At 42.4% G+C, this 18,427-nt stretch overlaps 1 protein-coding gene across 1 annotated transcript; it reads left to right on the top strand.

Annotated features, from left to right (window-relative positions):
* Positions 1–177: 177 nt before the first annotated feature.
* LOC115197064 (tripartite motif-containing protein 16) lies at positions 178–7,453 on the top strand. The gene is made up of 6 exons (XM_029758236.1): positions 178–1,279; positions 1,968–2,063; positions 2,173–2,406; positions 2,511–2,658; positions 2,849–2,908; positions 6,527–7,453. Exons 1-6 carry the CDS (start codon positions 434–436, stop codon positions 7,063–7,065), a joined length of 1,923 nt encoding a protein of 640 aa, XP_029614096.1. The 5' UTR covers positions 178–433; the 3' UTR covers positions 7,066–7,453.
* Positions 7,454–18,427: the final 10,974 nt, after the last annotated feature.

Raw genomic sequence — 18,427 nt, 5'->3', positions numbered from 1 at the left:
TTTTCTGGTTGTGAGTCGATGTTGATTTCTTACATTGTGATAAGAATGATATGGGAATGGCCACAAGCGTTCAGATCAGCTATTTATTGAACATCAGTTATTGGTGGAATTATCGACCGATATAGCGTTAAAATGCCAATATCGGCCGATGATGTCGGTGATGCGTTGTGTCGGTCAGGTTCTAGTTGAAACTCAACTTCTGACAGACCTCATATCGTGGGGATTAAAATACTTTGTATTTGAGCTGAACGCTGCACCTTGCCATCAATAACCTGCAATACTAATCTGCACTATACTGCGTTTGCACTACACTGTATATGCACTATATATTCGTTAAGGCAGCATCCCTTCCTCTGCAAATTGTATATCCTCACTGTAAATCACCTTCTACTCCAGAATGTTATGTTTACTGTAAGTATATTGTATATCCTGCATGTTGACTGTCTGTATTCTGTTAGTACATTGTCTATTGCTGGCAGCGCCTACTCACCAAGGCGACGTACTGTACTTGACGAATATGGATTCTGATGCCCTCTGCTGGCCAGACACTGATCTTATGGATCCCTCACAGATCCAGGCCAAAAGCCAATTTTCGATTTCACTGGAAGCCACACCTACCGCCCAGAACAAACCGTTAAAGCGGGGAAACGATTTATCTTTTGACTCTGCTGCTCAGTCTGATAGGGTGTGTTTTACCATGGCAGAAGCTGTTTTAGATAATGATTTGATGACCTGTTCAATCTGTCTGGACCTACTGAAAGATCCAGTGACTACTGCCTGTGGACACAGTTACTGTATGGGCTGTATTAAAGAAAGCTGGGATCAGGATGATCGGAAAGGTGTGTACAGCTGTCCCCAGTGCAGGCAGACCTTCACCCCAAGACCTGCTCTGGGGAAAAATACTCTACTGAACGAATTAGTGGAGAAACTGAAGAAGACAGGACTCCAAGCTGCTCCTCCTGCTTACTGTTATGCTGGACCTTCAGATGTGGGGTGTGACATCTGCGCTGGGAGAAAACTCAAAGCTGTCAAGTCCTGTCTGCTGTGCCTTGCCTCTTACTGTGAGACTCACCTAAAACTTCACAATGACCTCAACCAAGGAAAAAAACACAAGTTGATTGATGCCACTGGTCTACAGGAGAAGATTTGCAATCGCCATGACAAACTGCTGGAGGTTTACTGCCGTACCGATCAGCAGTGTATCTGTCTGCTGTGTGTGATGGATGATCATAAAGGCCATGATATAGTCCCCGCTGCAGAAGAAAGGACTGAAAAACAGGTAAAGATGAGAACAGTCATCACACAATACATTTGTTCATTTCTTTTAGCCTGGCATTACATAATCTGTTTTAACATGTCTCATCTGGTAGGTTGATGTCTCTGGTTCCTCATACAAAACAGAATGAGGAGGTTCAATTTGAAAAGGGGTCATCCAATCAGTGCGAAGCCCAGCCCGTTTGAGCTGACAATAGTTTTCAGACCGTTAAGCTAGTGGTTGCACGCTTGATGAGTCAGATTGAGAGAGAGGTGCAGCTGAAGTTTCAAGGGGGTGAGAGAGCCAGAGAGGCGTGGACACGAAGGGGGTTTAGCTTGAAGCGCTGAACATCATGGCGTGAATAGAAAGGTGCTAGCATCATACATTTCACTGAAATTACAGCATTACATACTAGACATTTAGAAACAAAAAAAATAACATTATGCTGCTCTCAAGATTTGAAAATAACGGTTCCACTTCCGGAACACTAGAGATCTCTTTGGCCCGGTTCTGTTTCGATACCTTGAAAAATAACGGTCTTTTCAGGTTCCGTTCCTTGAACCGGTTCCTTCAGAACTAAAAGTGTAGATGGCTTCAACGTCAGACAAAAACGCCTTTTCAGCATTTTGTTTTCTGGGTACCTTGTCAGATGCACAGTGGCCTACCTGATAGTAAGCTATTTGTTTTATGCATATGATAATATTCTCTGCAGAAGCAGTTGGGGGAAAATAGTCTGAAATCCCAGCAGAGAATCCAGGAGAGAGAGAAGGAAATGCAGGAGCTGAGACAGGCTGTGGACTCTCTGAAGGTGAGCGTTGGGGAACATTTGAATTGCACTCAGGCAGTCTGGGGGTCCTGATGAAAGCTAAGTGAATAGGGTGGTTGAAATGGATCCCCTCTTCTCTGTGTCCTAACAGCGCTCTGCACAAGCGGAATTGTTTGACAGTGAGAGGACCTTGACTGAGCTCATCCACTCCGTTGAGAAAAGGCGCTCTGAGGTGAAGGAGCTGATCAGTGCCCAAGAGAAGGCTCAAGTGGGTCGAGCTAAAAGGCATATGAGGCAACTTGAGCAGGAGGTCGCTGGACTGAGGAGGAGAGCTGCTGAGCTAAAGCACCTGTCACACACAGACGATCACATCCATTTCCTCCAGGTGACATCTCTAACTTAAATGACTTTTCTATGACTAGGTCTAGAACTCTGTCACGGGTGAAATGCGCTGAAATAAAATGACCGTGGCCTTTCTCAATGTCGTAGCATTTCCAGTCTCTCTGTGTCCCTCTTGGATCTGAGGGCACACCCAGCATCATTGTCACATTTAAGCATGTGAAGAAATTTGCCGCTGAACTGCAAGAGCGACTACAAGACCTCTGCAAGGTGCAAATGGACAGAATATACGGGAAAGGTTGGTAGAAGGCATATTTCAAGCTCATAAGTGCTCCTGCATGTTTGCTATTGTGCCTTCTGTAGAGATACATGCAGTATGATTTGCGGTGTTTGTACCGTTGATGGCTAGGTTAGCATCGCTGAGTGACGTTGCCCTCCTGAAACTTGTTGCATAGCGTCCTAATGATGGGTGTGCCTGTGTCCTATAGTGGCTAAAGTTCCAAATGTTCACCTTCCTGAGCCCAAGACCAGAGAGGAGTTCTTAGAATGTAAGTAAAGCACACACACACACACACGTGTTCACTCACTTTGTAAAAAAAACAGCTAGCTGGAAACATTTTGAGCGGTCAGCTTCTGAGACCTCACTTCCTATATACTCATACAACACTGACTGCTGTTCAACACTGACTGCTGTACAACACTGACTGCTGTTCAACACTGACTGCTGTTCAACACTGACTGCTGTACAACACTGACTGCTGTACAACACTGACTGCTGTACAACACTGGCTGCTGTACAACACTGGCTGCTGTACAACACTGGCTGCTGTACAACACTGGCTGCTGTACAACACTGGCTGCTGTACAACACTGGCTGCTAGGGATATGACCCACCACAGGTGGTCCAATAAGAACCAGGCAGATGCTTAAAATGTTTCTCTCCAACCAGACCTGGGCAGAAAGTAGTTTTATTTTGTAGTTTATTTCAAGGTACCAACTTTACAAATACTCGAGGTGGTCGAATATGGTTTATTTACAGCATGCTGGGAAATATGATAATGATGGGTGTGGATTTGGTTCAATTTGATGTGATGTGTATGAGTTTCAGGCCCTTGTATTAGGGTAAAACTAGGCCCACATACATACATACATACATACATACATACATACATACATACATACAGTACCAGTCAAAAGTTTGGACACCTACTCATTCAAGGGTTTTTCTTTTCTTTTTGTATATTTTCTACATTGTATAATAATAGTAAAGACAACAAAACAATGTAAAAACACATGGAATCATGTAGTAACTAAAAAGTGTTAAACAAATCAAAATATATTTGAGATTCTTCAAAGTAGCCATCCTTTGGCTTGATGACAGCTTGCACACATTCTCTCAACCAGCTTCATGAGAGAGTCATCTGGAATGCATTTCAATTAACAGGTGTGCCTTGTTAATTTGTGGAACTTAATGTGTTTGAGCCAATCCGTTGTGTTGTGACAAGGTAGGGGTGGTATACAGAAGATAGCCCTATTTGGTAGAAGACCAAGTCCATATTACAGCAAGAACAGCTCAAATAAGCAAAGACAAACGACAGTCCAACATTACTTGAAGTCATGGAAGGTCAGTCAATCCGGAAAATTTGTGCAGTAGCACAAATGCTGTCGCAAAAACCATAAAGCGCTATGATGAAACTGGCTCTCATGAAGACCGCCACAGGAAAGGAAGACCCAGTTCATTAGAGTTACAGTACCAGCCTCAGAAATCGGTAATTCATTTCACCACAGAGTTCAAGTAACAGACACATCTCAACATCAACTGTTCAGAGGAGACTGCATAAGTCAGGCCTTCATGGTCGAATTGCTGCAAAGAAACCACTACTAAAGGACACCAATAAGAAGAAGACTTTTAGGCCAAGAAACATGAGCAATGGACATTAGACAGGTGGAAATCTGTCCTTTGGTCTGATGAGTTCAAATGTAAGATTATTGATTCCAACCATTGTGTCTTTGTGAGACGCAGAGTAGGTGAACGGATGATCTCTGCATGTGTATTTCCCACCATTAAGCATGGAGGAGAAGGTGTGATGGTGTGGGGGTGCTTTGCTGGTGACACTGTCAGTGATTTAATTTAGAATTCAAGGTACACTTAACCAGCATGGCTACCACAGCATTCTGCAGCGATACGCCATCCCATCTGGTTTGGTCTTAGTGGGACAATCGTTTGTTTTTCAACAAGACAATGACCCAACACACTTCCAGGCTGTGTAAGGGCTATTTGACTAAGGAGAGTAATAGAGTGCTGCATCAGATGACCTGGCCTCCACAATCAACTGACCTCAACCCAATTGAGATGGTTTGGGATGAGTTGGACCGCAGAGTGAAGGAAAAGCAGCCAACAAGTGCTCAGCATATGTTGGAACTCCTTCAAGACTGTTGGAAAAGCATTCCTCATGAAGCTGGTTGAGAGAATGCCAAGAGTGTGCAAAGCTGTCATCAAGGCAAAGGGTGGCTATTTGATTTGTTTAACACTTTTTTTGGTTACTACATGATTCCATATGTGTTATTTCAGAATTATGTCTTCACTATTCTACAATGTAGAAAATAGTAAAAATAAAGAAAAACCCTTGAATGAGAAGGTGTGTCAACTTTTGACTGGTACTGTGTATATATACACAGTATACACTGATCAAAAATATAAACGCAACATGTGAAGTTTTGGTCCCATGTTTCATGAGCTGAAATAAAATATCCCAGAAATGTTCCATACGCACAAAAAGCTTCTTTCTAAAATGTGCACAAATTTGTTTACATCCCTCTTGGTGAGATGTCCCAACTTTTGAGGGAGTGTGCAATTGGCATGCTGATGGCAGGAATGTCCACCAGCACTGTTACCAGAGATTTTTTTAAATGTTAATTTCTTTGCCATAAGCCTGCCTCCAAAATCGCTTTCAAGAATTTTCCACTACGTCCAACTGTCCTCACAACTGCAGACCACGTGGGTGAGCAGTTTGCTGATATCAACGTTGTGAACAGAGTGCCCCGTGGTGGAGGTGGGGTTATGGTATGGGCAGGCATAAGCTACGGACAACAAACACAATTGCGTTTTATCGACTGCCATTTTAATGCACAGAGATACCATGACGAGATCCTGAGGCCCATTGTCCTGCAATTCATCCACTGTCATCACCTCATGTTTCTGCATGATAATGCACGGCCCCATGTCGCAAGAATCTGAACTCAATTCCTAAGAGCTGAAAATGTCCCAGTTCTTCCATGGCCTGCATCCTCACCAGACATGTCACCCATTGAGCACGTTTTGGGATGCTCCGGATCGATGTGTACGACAGCGTGTTCCATTTTCCGCCAATATCCAGCAACTTCACACAGCCATTTGAAGAGTGGGACAACATTCCACAGGCCACAATCAAGTGTGATCAATCTATGCGAAGGAGATGTCACGCTGCATGAGGCAAATGGTGGTCACACCAGATACCGACTGGTATTCTGATCCACGCCCCTAGCTTTTTTGTTGTTGTAAAGGTACAGTGTCTGTGACCAACAGATGCATGTCTTGGAATAGTATAGTAGATTGTGTGTGCTCTACTCATTCTATTTCCATCTTCAACATGCAGTTCCAGATACAGTCCTGCCATTAGTTGAAGGCAGCCAATCCAATAGTTTCAGAAAAGTAGTCACTTCCTGAGATCAAGTATTTGATTAAATATCTGAGAAAGCAAATACTTTTTCAAAATATTTGAATAAAGTAGTCACATCCAAAGTAACAGTTTTTGTTCCCCCGGAAATTGTTTTACTTTCAACAAAGCATAGTTAAAACTATAGTTCAGAAAGAAAACATGTTTAACATTTATTAAGCAATGAATAGAAGGCGAAAACCGAACAGTAGCGTGAATATGTTAGCATAGCAAACATTATTCAAACACTAAGCCTACTCACAGTTTAGTGGATGCACTAGGTCATCTCTTCTCCTGTATGCCCATTTCCCACTCTTTTTCTCTCTAAAAAAACCCTCACCCAAGGGAAGAGCGCCAAGAAGGTGATTGGCCAACATATGGGAGCAGAGATTGGTTGACTGGCTTGTCAGTAAAATACCCTTAAATTCACAGGGTCTTTTAAAAATATATATATTTTTTTCCTCTTCCTAGACTGCTGCCCGCTGACATTGGATCCCAACACAGCAAATCAACTCCTGTGTCTGTCTGAGTGGAACAGAAAGGTGACCAGGAGCCATACGATCCAGGCCTATCCCAACCATGAACATAGATTTAGCCACTGGAAACAGGTGTTGTGTAGAGAGGGTGTCTGGAGTATTTCTGAACCCTGCTACTGGGAGGTAGAGTGGACTGGGGTGGAGGTTGATGTAGCTGTCTCGTATAAAGGGATCAGCAGGAGAGGAAGTGGTTATGAGTGTTGGTTTGGCGCTAATGACAAGTCCTGGAGGTTGTACTGCTCTGCATCTAGATGCTGTTTCTACCATAATGGTAAAGAGACTTCTGTCCCTGCCATCCGCTCAGACTCCAGAGTTGGAGTGTACTTGGACCACGGGGCAGGAACTCTGTCCTTTTACAGCGTGACCGTCTCAGACACCATGACGCTCCTTCACAGAGTCGAGACCACATTCTCTCAGCCCCTCTACCCTGGGTTTGGGGTTGGTTCGTCTGTGAGGATACTAACACCATTTTGAGTAGTAACTAAATATGTACTGTGTAAAATATGAACCTAGATTACGATACTTCCCTATGGAACTACTGTGCGAATAGAAAAGTATTAGGAACACATTGTAAAGTGGGACGGTTATTTTTTTTGTACTTTTTGAAAACTTTGAAAAAGCCCTTTTGATTTACATCAATCATTCTCTCTGTGTATAGTGAACAATACGTTCAGCTGCTGTTCATCATATTCAATGCCAACCAACCATAAACACAGACAATGTGTTTAGACTTTGCAATGTAAGTAGGGTAGTATACCGGTCACTTTGTACTTTACTAACCATAACTCTGCCTTATTATATTAATGTATGTATACTATGCATGACTCTACTATATTAGTTCATTAAAAGTGAGTGATTTGTCGGGAGTTGTCTGTCTGTATTTTGTCCAGTGACATCACTTCTGCCCTCTTCTGGCCAGACCTGGTACCTTATACCTCAGCACAAACAGGAAAAGGAGAAGGAAACTTCTCTTTTACTGTCCAACTAGTTCATAGAACCAAGGCTTTGTTTCTACACAGATCATTTGTTTTCCAGTATGATTATCCATTATTACACTGTAGCTTTATAGAATGCTCCTCATACAAGTGCCCATAAATCATACTCCTAACTGATACAGAAATCGCACTAATAGTGGAAGGCGCCATCAATAGAACCCTGGGAAATATGTTACTTTGCCCCTGAGCCTTAAACCAAAGATGAGTTTGGCTTATATCAGTAAATGTTTATTTTTCTCCTAATGTTGTCTCCATTACTGGCAGAGTGAAATTAGACACAGCAATCACTATTTATCCATAATAACAATGCAACATGAATGTAATGAACTTTCACTTTTATAAGTTAATTCCTGTAGAATGTGACATGTCAAAATAAAACGCATAATTATGTCAGTGGAAAGGCTTTATTGTTGACTTGACAAAACTCAAACTACTTACTGTAACGGTATATACATTTTGACAAATAGATGGCAGTACATTATACATTGTTTTATATGTACACATTGACAAATAACACATTATACATATTTCAGTAGTACAGAGCCCATCTGTAAATAGCCCACCCAACTACCTCATCCCCATATTTTTTTTGCTCCTTTTCACCCCAGTATCTCTACTTGCACATTCATCTTCTGCATATCTATCACTTCAGTGTTTAATTTCTAAATTGTAATTATTTCGCCACTACGGCCTATTTATTGCCTTACCTCCCTAATATTACTTCATTTGCACACACTGTATTTAGATTTTTCTATTGTGTTATTGACTGTACGTTTGTTTATTCCATGTGTAACTCTTGTTTGTGTCGCACTGCTTTGCTTTATCTTGGCCAGGTCACAGTTGTAAATGAGAACTTGTTCTCAACTGGCCTACCTGGTTAAATAAAGGTGAAATAAATAACATTTAAATAAAAGGAACATAAATGGTTGTGTACATACAAACAAGTCTATGAGCATCTGAAACGACGGTCTAAACTGACTCAATGGAAATAACACACATAAATAACACAAGTGTAACGCCAGCGCTACAGGGCACAAAGGTGGTGTGGAGATCACAAGACCGTTTCTATGGAGGCGGTTGTGTGGGAGCGTTCCATGGTGTCGTAGAATCACAGGCAGGCTTTGTACTGCAGGAGCTTCTCTGCCAGAAGGTGGCTTCCTACTCTACTCTGCACAGCTATAGGTACCTGGGACACAACACAGACTATTCTGATATGTTTTTCAGGTCACCTCAAGGGGGTCAAGGAAATTGTCAAATTTGAATCACTGAAAATCTTCAATGCCAAGATTGAAAGAACTCTCGTCTTCTCCTTTGCAATGACTAGATTGATACCCATTTAAATGAGATGTTACACGGGGTCAAAGGAAATGTTAAATCTGACTATTAGACTGCTGAAGACTGGTTCTCATATTGTACCCGTAAGACATCCACCAGAACACTAGATTATTTATGGCCATTAATGTGAAGAAGAAGAAGAAACGATCCAGATTCCCTTCATGCAGTGTGTTTGGGTAGAAGTTACCTGAAGCTGGACAGGAAACAGTGCTTTCATTGGCCATAGAGCGGAATCACCTTAATGCAGACAGACCGCCTACCAACATCAGCAACGGTCGTCAAAATGGATAAAAAGGTCCAAAATACAGTTCTGACAAATGTAACAGCGCATAATGGAGTAAGATACTTAACCATTTTTAATGAGAAAAAAAAAATCTGTCAAATATTGACTATTATAGCAAATAAATAATTGTATGAGAGACAGAAAATCAGTGGAATTCAGACATTGGTGGGACTGAATGTCAAATATCAAAAATACATGCCAACGTTTTTAAACCACATATGGCCCTTTTATACGTTCTGTTATTATATTGATAGAATAATAACGTTTGAAAATAACTAAATTGCATATACATATGGGCATAATTTAATAAATTAGCATTAAATGACTCTCTACCCAACCAATTTTCACCATGGGCTCGTTTGAGTGGTAAGGCGAAGGCAACCGAGTGTAGATGAAAGTCGAGGAGTGAAATCAGAGGCGGTTGCATCTGACACAGCCGAAAGTTGGACACTGATGTGGTTTTCCAACAGCAAGGCTCAGTGCAGCTTGACAGTGTTGCTATTGTTTATAAAAGTTTCTTTGTAATGTCAAATTTAACATGTCTCCAACCCCCATATCACACACTCACAAATGGTAAATATACAGTGTCTTCAGAATGTATTCACACGCCTTGACTTTTTCCACATTTTGTTGTGTAACAGACTGAATTTAAAAATGATTACATTTATATTTTGTGTCACTGATCTACACACAATTCCCCATAACGTCCAAGTGGAATTATGTTTTAAGAAATGTAAAAAGAAAAAAAAAAGAAAAGTCTTGAGTCAATGAGTATTCAACACTTTTGTTATGGCAAGTCTAAATAAGTTCAGGAATAAAAATGTGCATAACAAGTCACAAGTTGCATGGGTTTATTCTGTATGCAGTAATAATTTTTAACTGCCCAGTCTACCCCACACATACAATTATCTGTAAGGGCCTCAGTCGAGCAGTAAATTTCAAGCACAGATTCAACCACAAAGACCAGGGAGGTTTTCCAATGGTTCGCAAAGAAGGGCACCTATTGGTAGATGAAAAAAAATATTGAATATCCCTTTGAGCATGGTGAAGTTATTAACTACACTTTGGATTACTCCCAGTCACTACAAAGATATACAGGTGTCCTTCCTAACTCAGTTGCCGGAGAGGAAGGAAACCGCTCAGGAATTTCACCAGTTTAATGGCTTTGACAGGAGATAACTGAGGGTTAAACCAAGGCCTCATACCTTTTAAAGGGTTAATAAATTGTGTTATGATGAACTGTAAGGTCTCCTCTCAGGAGACCTCTGTGTGTATGTTAAAACCTGACTTGAGTGATATGCCCTGCAGACACTATCAGAAGGCGGAAACCGCCTGCACTCATACTCCTCCTGTCTGGGTCCCACCGGGACTGTCTGAGGTTCTGAGAATATGACTGGTTTTCTGAGAACACAAGGCCACCGCAGGCTTGATTGAAACCACCACCTGGAAGAAGATGCTTAGAGTTCTCTGTTGTGAAATGTCACCTTGTTATCAGGGGCAAAAATCTGATATCAACTTTGGAGGGGACAATTACATGAAATTTTCTCGAGCAATTCCTGAGGGGGACACCAAAAGTAGTGCTGTAACACATAGCCTACATTGTAATATGGTAAATGTATATTGAGGAACCAAAGAAATAAGGTGTTTGCCGTACTCCTAACTACCGGTACCCAAAACAACACAACTAATCACAACAGCAATACCATTGCCTTTAACAAATCTTAGTTCAGTCACCAGTTTAAATTGAGAGTGGGGGTATCCATGGCATTTTCCAATTATGTTCCTATTTTACAAGTAAAAAAAATTGAGAACCTTTCATAATGTTGCCAAACAAAGACTCAACAAACTTACCTGAAACTCCCTGTCTCTGCCAGTCTGTCCCTGGCAGGGGAATGGCACCTCCGTACCTTCAGGCTCTGATTAGGCCCTACACCCAAACAATGGCACTGCGTTCATCCACCTCTGGCCTGCTCGCCTCCCTACCTCTGAGGAAGCACAGTTCACGCTCAGCCCAGTCAAAACTGTTCGCTGCTCTGGCACCCCAATGGTGGAACAAGCTCCCTCACGACGCCAGGACAGCGGAGTCAATCACCACCTTCCGGAGACACCTGAAACCCCACCTCTTTAAGGAATACCTAGGATAGGATAAAGTAATCTTTCTAACCCCCCTTTAAAAGATTTTGATGCACTATTGTAAAGTGGTTGTTCCACTGGATATCATAAGGTGAATGCACCAATTTGTAAGTCGCTCTGGATAAGAGCGTCTGCTAAATGACTTAAATGTAAAATGTTAATGTAATGTAAATGTATCTGTCCCCAACTCTGCTGTCTGTGTGCCATCTGTTGCCTGCTCTGCCTAATGACATCATTGTGAAACATTTCCATTAGAATTTCATTTCTTTCTTATGAACATTTTATCAAGTAGTCTTTGAGATATTAGGCTACTAGGGTTCTTACTTTGCGTTTTGGTGTACTGAAAAATACTCTGATGTCCGTCTTTTATTTTTCTGCCATTTTTCTACCTGGCTGGCTAGCTGGCTGGCTGGCTACACACACACACAGTGTGTAGGTTATTTACAGTAGGAGATGGGCTTCTATCATCTTATCTTCTATCAATCTATTTGGGCTTCGATCTAAAAGGTAGCTAGCAAATGTGAAACGGATTAAAATGACGAGTTGACAGCTGTATGAGTTCACCATTTACACAACATATGCTGCAACCTTTTGTAATTTTAATAGTTTGTTTCATATTGGCTGGCTTCCAACAATAGCTGAATTTGCAAAGCTAGCGAGCACCAATTCCGTTTCAGTGGTGTTTGCTATCATCTTTGCTACCCGGGTTAAATAAAGGTGAAATAAAATAAATAAATAAAAGTTCCCTTGCGACAATTTAGCTTTTGCAACGAGACCATTAAATATATTTAAGACAATGGTAGAAGAGAGTGTAGTTCTGTTCAGTTTGGACTTCAGTTTATCGCTAACCTTATCACAGGGACTTTGAAGCACTAACTTACATCATCTGCATGCTGATCTTGGAATAAATTGACGATAGCAAAGATTCCATCTTTGACGACACCACATAAATGGAATAGGTACTAGCTAGCTTAATAATTAATATTTGCGCGCTAGCTCTGCATATTCAGCTAGTGTGTGTGCGTGATTGACTGGATTAACCTCACGTCAGTTACGTTCATTGAGTGCCTTTCAGACAGTAGACACGACCCCTCTGTTACCTTGCCAACTAAAGAACTGGCAGTGGATCAAACCATTTTGAGGCAAAGGGTCGGGGGGGTTGCAATCTTTTGAAACTTAAAAACGCGCTATTAAGTGTCTATAATCAGCACAACTGCTTTCATTGCGTATTATTAATATTATTTAAATTACATAGTTATGTTTCAGTGATATATTGGGGGGGACAAATCATATTTTTCCCAGGATGGGGGGTCGTGTGTGTCCCGTCCCCCCCGGGATTTCCTCCTCTGCTTGTTATGAACCTATACCTATATAAGCTGCAGGATGTCTTAGACGCCTCGCAGAACCTGGGGAGAGCTATCATATACCGTACTCTACCAACTTCTGCCTACAATTGTACTACTAAAGGAGAATCCTAATACTTAAACGAGGAGTCTGTTTCCTTTCTACTACCAATATATACATTTGATAATTGTATAGACCTGATTGTCTTTTGAAGAAATTGACCAACATTACTCCACAATACTAGCATAAATGACAGAGTGAAAAGAAGGAAGCCTATACAGAATAAAAAATATTCCAAAACATGCATCATGTTTGCAATAAGGCACTAAAGTAATACTGCAAAAATGTGTCAAAGAAAATAACTTTTTGTCCTGAATACAAAGCATATGGGCACAGGTAGCCTAGTGGTTTATAGCATTGGGCCAGTAACTGAAAGGTTGCTGAATCTAATTCCCGAGCCAGCAAGGTGACAAAATCTCCCATTTTGCCCATAAGCAAGGTAGCTAACCCCCAACAACAACTATTCCCCAGGTGCCATGGACGTTGATTAAGGCAGCCCCCGCACCTCTCTGGTTTAGAGGGGTTGGTTTAAATGCAGAAGACACATTTCGGTTGAATGCATTCAGTTGTGCAACTGACTAGGTATCCTAATGTTTGTGGCAAATCAAACATCACTGAGTACCATTCTTCATATTTTCAAGCATGTTGGTGGCTACATCATGTTATGGATATGCTAATCATCAGCAAGGACTAGGGCGTTTTTGGGGGGGATAAAAATAAACACAGGCAGCCACAGGCAGAATCCTAGAGGAAAACATGGTTCAGTCGGCTTTCCAACAGACACTGGGAGACAAATTCACAATTCAGAAGGACAATTACCTAAAACAGAAGGACAAATATACATAGGCTATAGACTAAAATCTGGGTTTATGATTCTAATTAAACTTTGCTTAATTAGAATCTTAGCTAGATGCAGGTAGCGTATAGCCCCTGATAGGCCTACATCTAATTTCAGATAGCCCACAGTAGCCTAGGCAAGATGTAGTTAAGCTGTAAACTGAACGATTTAGCAGTTTGCTTAGTGGGGACAGCAGACTGGGATAGGGAGTGTAACAATAATGCTAGTACAAACTCGAACAGGCACAGAGAAACACAGCAGGCAGAGGTAAGGGTAAATCCATAACTTTGACAGACTAATTTATTAACATGAATAGTGAGGAGGTAAAAAGTGATTGTGTTTCCCTATAGAGTACCACAGTATTAGTCATAATACCCATAAAACCTAGCGGTCAAACAGGGAAATGGTTCCAAACATTTTTCCACCATTAATTTTTCCCACAGGGGATTTTAGAAACACTTAAAATAAAGGCTGTGTTTTGTGTAGGCTTAACCCTGGCGTGAGATTTTGATAAGTGTAAATCTCTCTCGGACATTGTTGGAAATCAGGCCTACTACTGTTGTGTCATCTGTAAACTTGATGATTGAGTTGGAGGCGTGCGTGGCCACACAGTCATGGGTGAACAGGGAGTACAGGATTGGGCTGAGCATGCACCCATGTGGGGCCCCTATGTTGAGGATCAGCGAAGTGGAAGTGTTGTTTCCTTCCTTCGCCACCTGGGGGCAGCCCGTCAGAAAGTCCAGGACCCAGTTACACAGGGCAGGATTCTTACATAGGTATTCATCTTGTCCAGATGGGATAGGGCAGTGGGCAGTGTGATGGTGATTGCATCGTCTGTGGTTCTATTGGGGCGGTAAGAAAATTGAAGAGGGTCTAGGGCAGGGGTGGGCAATTCCAGTCCTCGAGGGCCTGATTGGTCTCACAGATTTGCCCCAGTTCCAGCTAACACACCTGACTCCAATAATCACCTAATCATGATCTTCAGTTTAGATTGCAATTTGATTAATCAGCTGTGTTTGCCAGGGATGGCGAAAAAGTGTGACACCAATTAGGCCCTGGAGGACTGGAGTTATCAAGGGTGTCAGGTAAGGTAGAGGTGATATGATCCTTAACTAGCCTCTCAAAGCACTTCATAATGACAGAAGTGAGTGCTATGGGGCGATAGTCATTTAATTCAGTTACCTTTGCTTTCTTGGGTCCAGGAACAATGGTGGACATCTTGAAGCAAGTGGGGACAGCAGACTGGGATAGGGAGTGTAACAATAATGCTAGTACAAACTCGAACCCAGGCACAGAGAAACACAGCAGGCAGAGGTAAGGGTAAATCCATAACTTTACTTAGTCATAACAAAGCAACCGCAAAAGGGCACACTAAGAACAACACGAGACCTAAGCAAGGATCCAGGCCAACAGAGGAATCTAAATAGCAAGGCAACCAGGTGAATCCAATAACCATTAATCAGTGTAACCTGGAAACTAGAAGACAGGGTAATGGTGCCCTCCAGCAGTAACCTGAGGAAACAATAGTCAAAAACCACAGACCCTGTGACAGGGAGAGATTTAATATGTCCGTAAACACTACAGCCAGCTGGTCTGAGGACGCGACTTTGGATGCCGTCTGGGCCGACAGCCTTGCGAGGGTTAACACGTTTAAACGTCTTACTCACGTCGGCCACGGAGAAGGATAACCCACAGTCCTTGATAGCGGGCTGTGTCGGTGGCACTGTGTTATCCTCAAAGCGGGCGAAGGTGTTTAGCTTGTTCGGAAGGAAGATGTCTGGTTTTCCCTTTGTAGTCCGTGATTGTCTGTAGACCCTGCCACATACATCTTGTGTCAGAGCCATTGAATTGCGACTCAACTTTGTCTCTGTACTGACGTTTTGCCTGTTTGATTGCCTTACGGAGGGAATAACTACACTGTTTGTGTTCGGCCATATTCCCAGTCACCTTGCCATGGTTAAATGCGGTGGTTCGCACTTTCAGTTTTGCACGAATGTTGCCATCTATCCACGGTTTCTGGTTAAGGTAGGTTTTAATAGTCAACATCTCCTATACACTTCCTGATGAACTTAGTCACTGTATCTGTGTATTCATTAACGTTATTCTCAGAGGCTACCCGGGAACATATCCCAGTCCGTGTGATCAAAACAATCTTGAAGCATGGATTCCGATTGGTCAGACCAGCGTTGACTAGACCTTAGCACGGGTACTTCCTGTTTGAGTTTCTGCCTATAGGAAGGAAGGAGAAAAATGGAGTCGTGATCAGATTTGCCAAAGGGAGGGCCTATGCATTTAGAAAAGTTGAGTAGCAGTGGTCCAATGTTTTACCAGCACGAGTACTACAGTCAATGTGTTGGTAGAACTTCAGTAGTGTTTTCCTCAAATTTACATTGTCACAATCCCCAGCTACAATAAATGCAGCCTCAGGATATGTGGTTTCCAGTTTGCATAAAGTCCAGTGTAGTTCTTTGAGGGCCGTCGTGGTATCGGCTTGAGGGGGAAAATACACGGCTGTGACTATAACCGAAGAGAATTCTCTTGGGAGGTAAAACGGTCGGCATTTGTTTGTGAGGTATTCTCTGTCGGTGAAGAAAATGACTTGAGGTTCTGTACATTATCACAATCACACCATGAGTAGTTAATCATGAAACATACACCGCGGCTTTCTTCTTCCCGGAGAGTTCTTTATTCCTCTGTGCGATGTACTGAGAACCCAGATGGCTGTATGGACAGGGACAGTATATCCCGAGAAAGCCATGTTTCCGTGAAAAAGAGTATGTTGCAATCCCCGATGTCTCTCTGGAAGGAGATTCTCGCCCTGAGCTCGTCTACTTTATTATCCAGAAACTGAAGATTAGCAAGAAATATACTCAGAAGTGGTGGAAGGTGTGCACGCCTCCTGAGTAGGACTAGGAGTCCACTCCGAATACCTCTTCTCCGCCAGCAGTGTTTTGGAGCAGCCTCTGGAATAAGTTAAATTGCTCTGGGTGGTACGAACAAAGGATCCAACTCGGGAAAGTCGTATTCCTGGATGTAATGCTGGTGAGTCACCGCCGCTCTGATATCCAAAAGTTATTTCCGGCTGTATGTAATAACACAACATTTTTGGGAGGCTAATAATGTAAGAAAAAACACACAAAAACACAAAATACTGCAAATTTGCAGCATATCTGTCGGCACCATCTTACACGGACATGGCTTGTGTATTCAAGTAGAGCTGATGCAGCTTTTTTGTTTATGTTGTCGCATTTTTGGAAAAAGAGACTCTCATTTGAGCAGTGATGTTGTTAGTTTCTGGAAGAATATCAGGACCAATTTGAAAGCACGTGAGCATTGTACTGAGCATTTACCAAACACGGAGAGTTTGAGCCACCTTGCGGAAAGATTGAAAACAGGCACAACCATTGACGCAATCAACCGAACTGGCAGCGAGCTGGATCGCATCCTGACAAAGCCCCTGGGAAGAAGTGCTGGCTTGGCTGCTCTGCATGTTTTCTACTTCAAAGGTACTAGAAGGCTGGGGTTCAAGTCCTTTTTTTATTTCCTGAAGTTGTTTTCACCTTTCACCTATCGGCGTGTGTGTGTGTGTGTGTGTGTGTGTGTGTGTGTGTGTGTGTGTGTGTGTGTGTGTGTGACTGAACTGAGTAATCTATCATCAAAGTAGAGGGATGAAGGACTTACAGCTAGATAGGGAGGCGCTTACAGCATTGCCATGATGACCCAGGACCATTACCCAGTGAAATTAGCCATTACCTCCAGGATGCACAGTAAGTACACAGATCATTTCTTCTCACAGTCTGGCATAAAAAAGTTTAAAATACTTCTTATTGTTCATAATCATATTTTCCAATTGATCTGATCTCTCCCCTTCTCCATTTTGTCCCTGCCTCTTTCTCCCTCCTTATCTTCCTCTCTCTATGCAGATTGTGCAGATGCAGGATGATGTCAGTATGTTTGTGTTCCTCCCTGATGAGGTCACTGCCAATATGACCCAGGTGGAGGAGAGCCTGACGGACAAGTTTGTCCAGGACCTCTCCATGACCTTGCAGCCTGTGAAGGTGGCCCTCACACTGCCTTCCTAGAGTTCAGCTACTCCACTGACCTGCTGCCTCTGCTCACTGACCAGGGTCAGTACTCATTCATCCCACCTCATCCTGTCTTTGAATGGTTGTCTCCCTCCTCCACCTTTAGGACCAATACATCTTCAAACTTTTGGAGTAAAGTAAAAAAAAAAGTTATTGTTGATTATCTCATCCGTCTTCTACGACAGGTGTGCGTTTATCTCTCTCTTTGTATTTTACAAGGACTCTCCCTGTCCCTCTTCATCTACCTCCCTCCCTCTGTCTCTCTCAACATTCCCCTTTCTCCCTGTCTCTCTTCTCTCTCGCTCTCTTTCCCTCCTCCCATCTTTCTCTCACTCACACACACGCTGCACTGACCCAGTATCTTCTACGACCTCTTTCACAGACTCCTGTTATCCTAGCATGGATGTGGATCCCAACAAAGCATGTGCAACCCTCTCTCTGTCCAACATTTAAGTATTGAAAAGGTGTGGGCTACGGAGAAAAATCAAATCGAATCAAATGTATTTATATAGCCCTTCTTACATCAGCTGATATCTCAAAGTTCTGTACAGAAACCCAGCCTAAAACTCCAAACAGCAAGCAATGTAGGTGTAGAAGCACGGTGGCTAGGAAAAACTCCCTAGAAAGGCCAGAACCTAGGAAGAAACCTAGAGAGGAACCAGGCTATGAGGGGTGGCCAGTCCTTTTCTGGCTGTGCCGGGTGGAGATTATAACAGTACATGGCCAAGATGTTCAAATGTAGAACAGTGCAATTTGAAGTCAC

This window comes from Salmo trutta, chromosome 7 (assembly GCF_901001165.1).
Source record: "Salmo trutta chromosome 7, fSalTru1.1, whole genome shotgun sequence".
NCBI classification, from domain to species: Eukaryota; Metazoa; Chordata; class Actinopteri; order Salmoniformes; family Salmonidae; genus Salmo; species Salmo trutta.
Note: the sequence above shows the minus strand (reverse complement) of the source record. Positions and strands in the feature narration are given on the sequence as shown.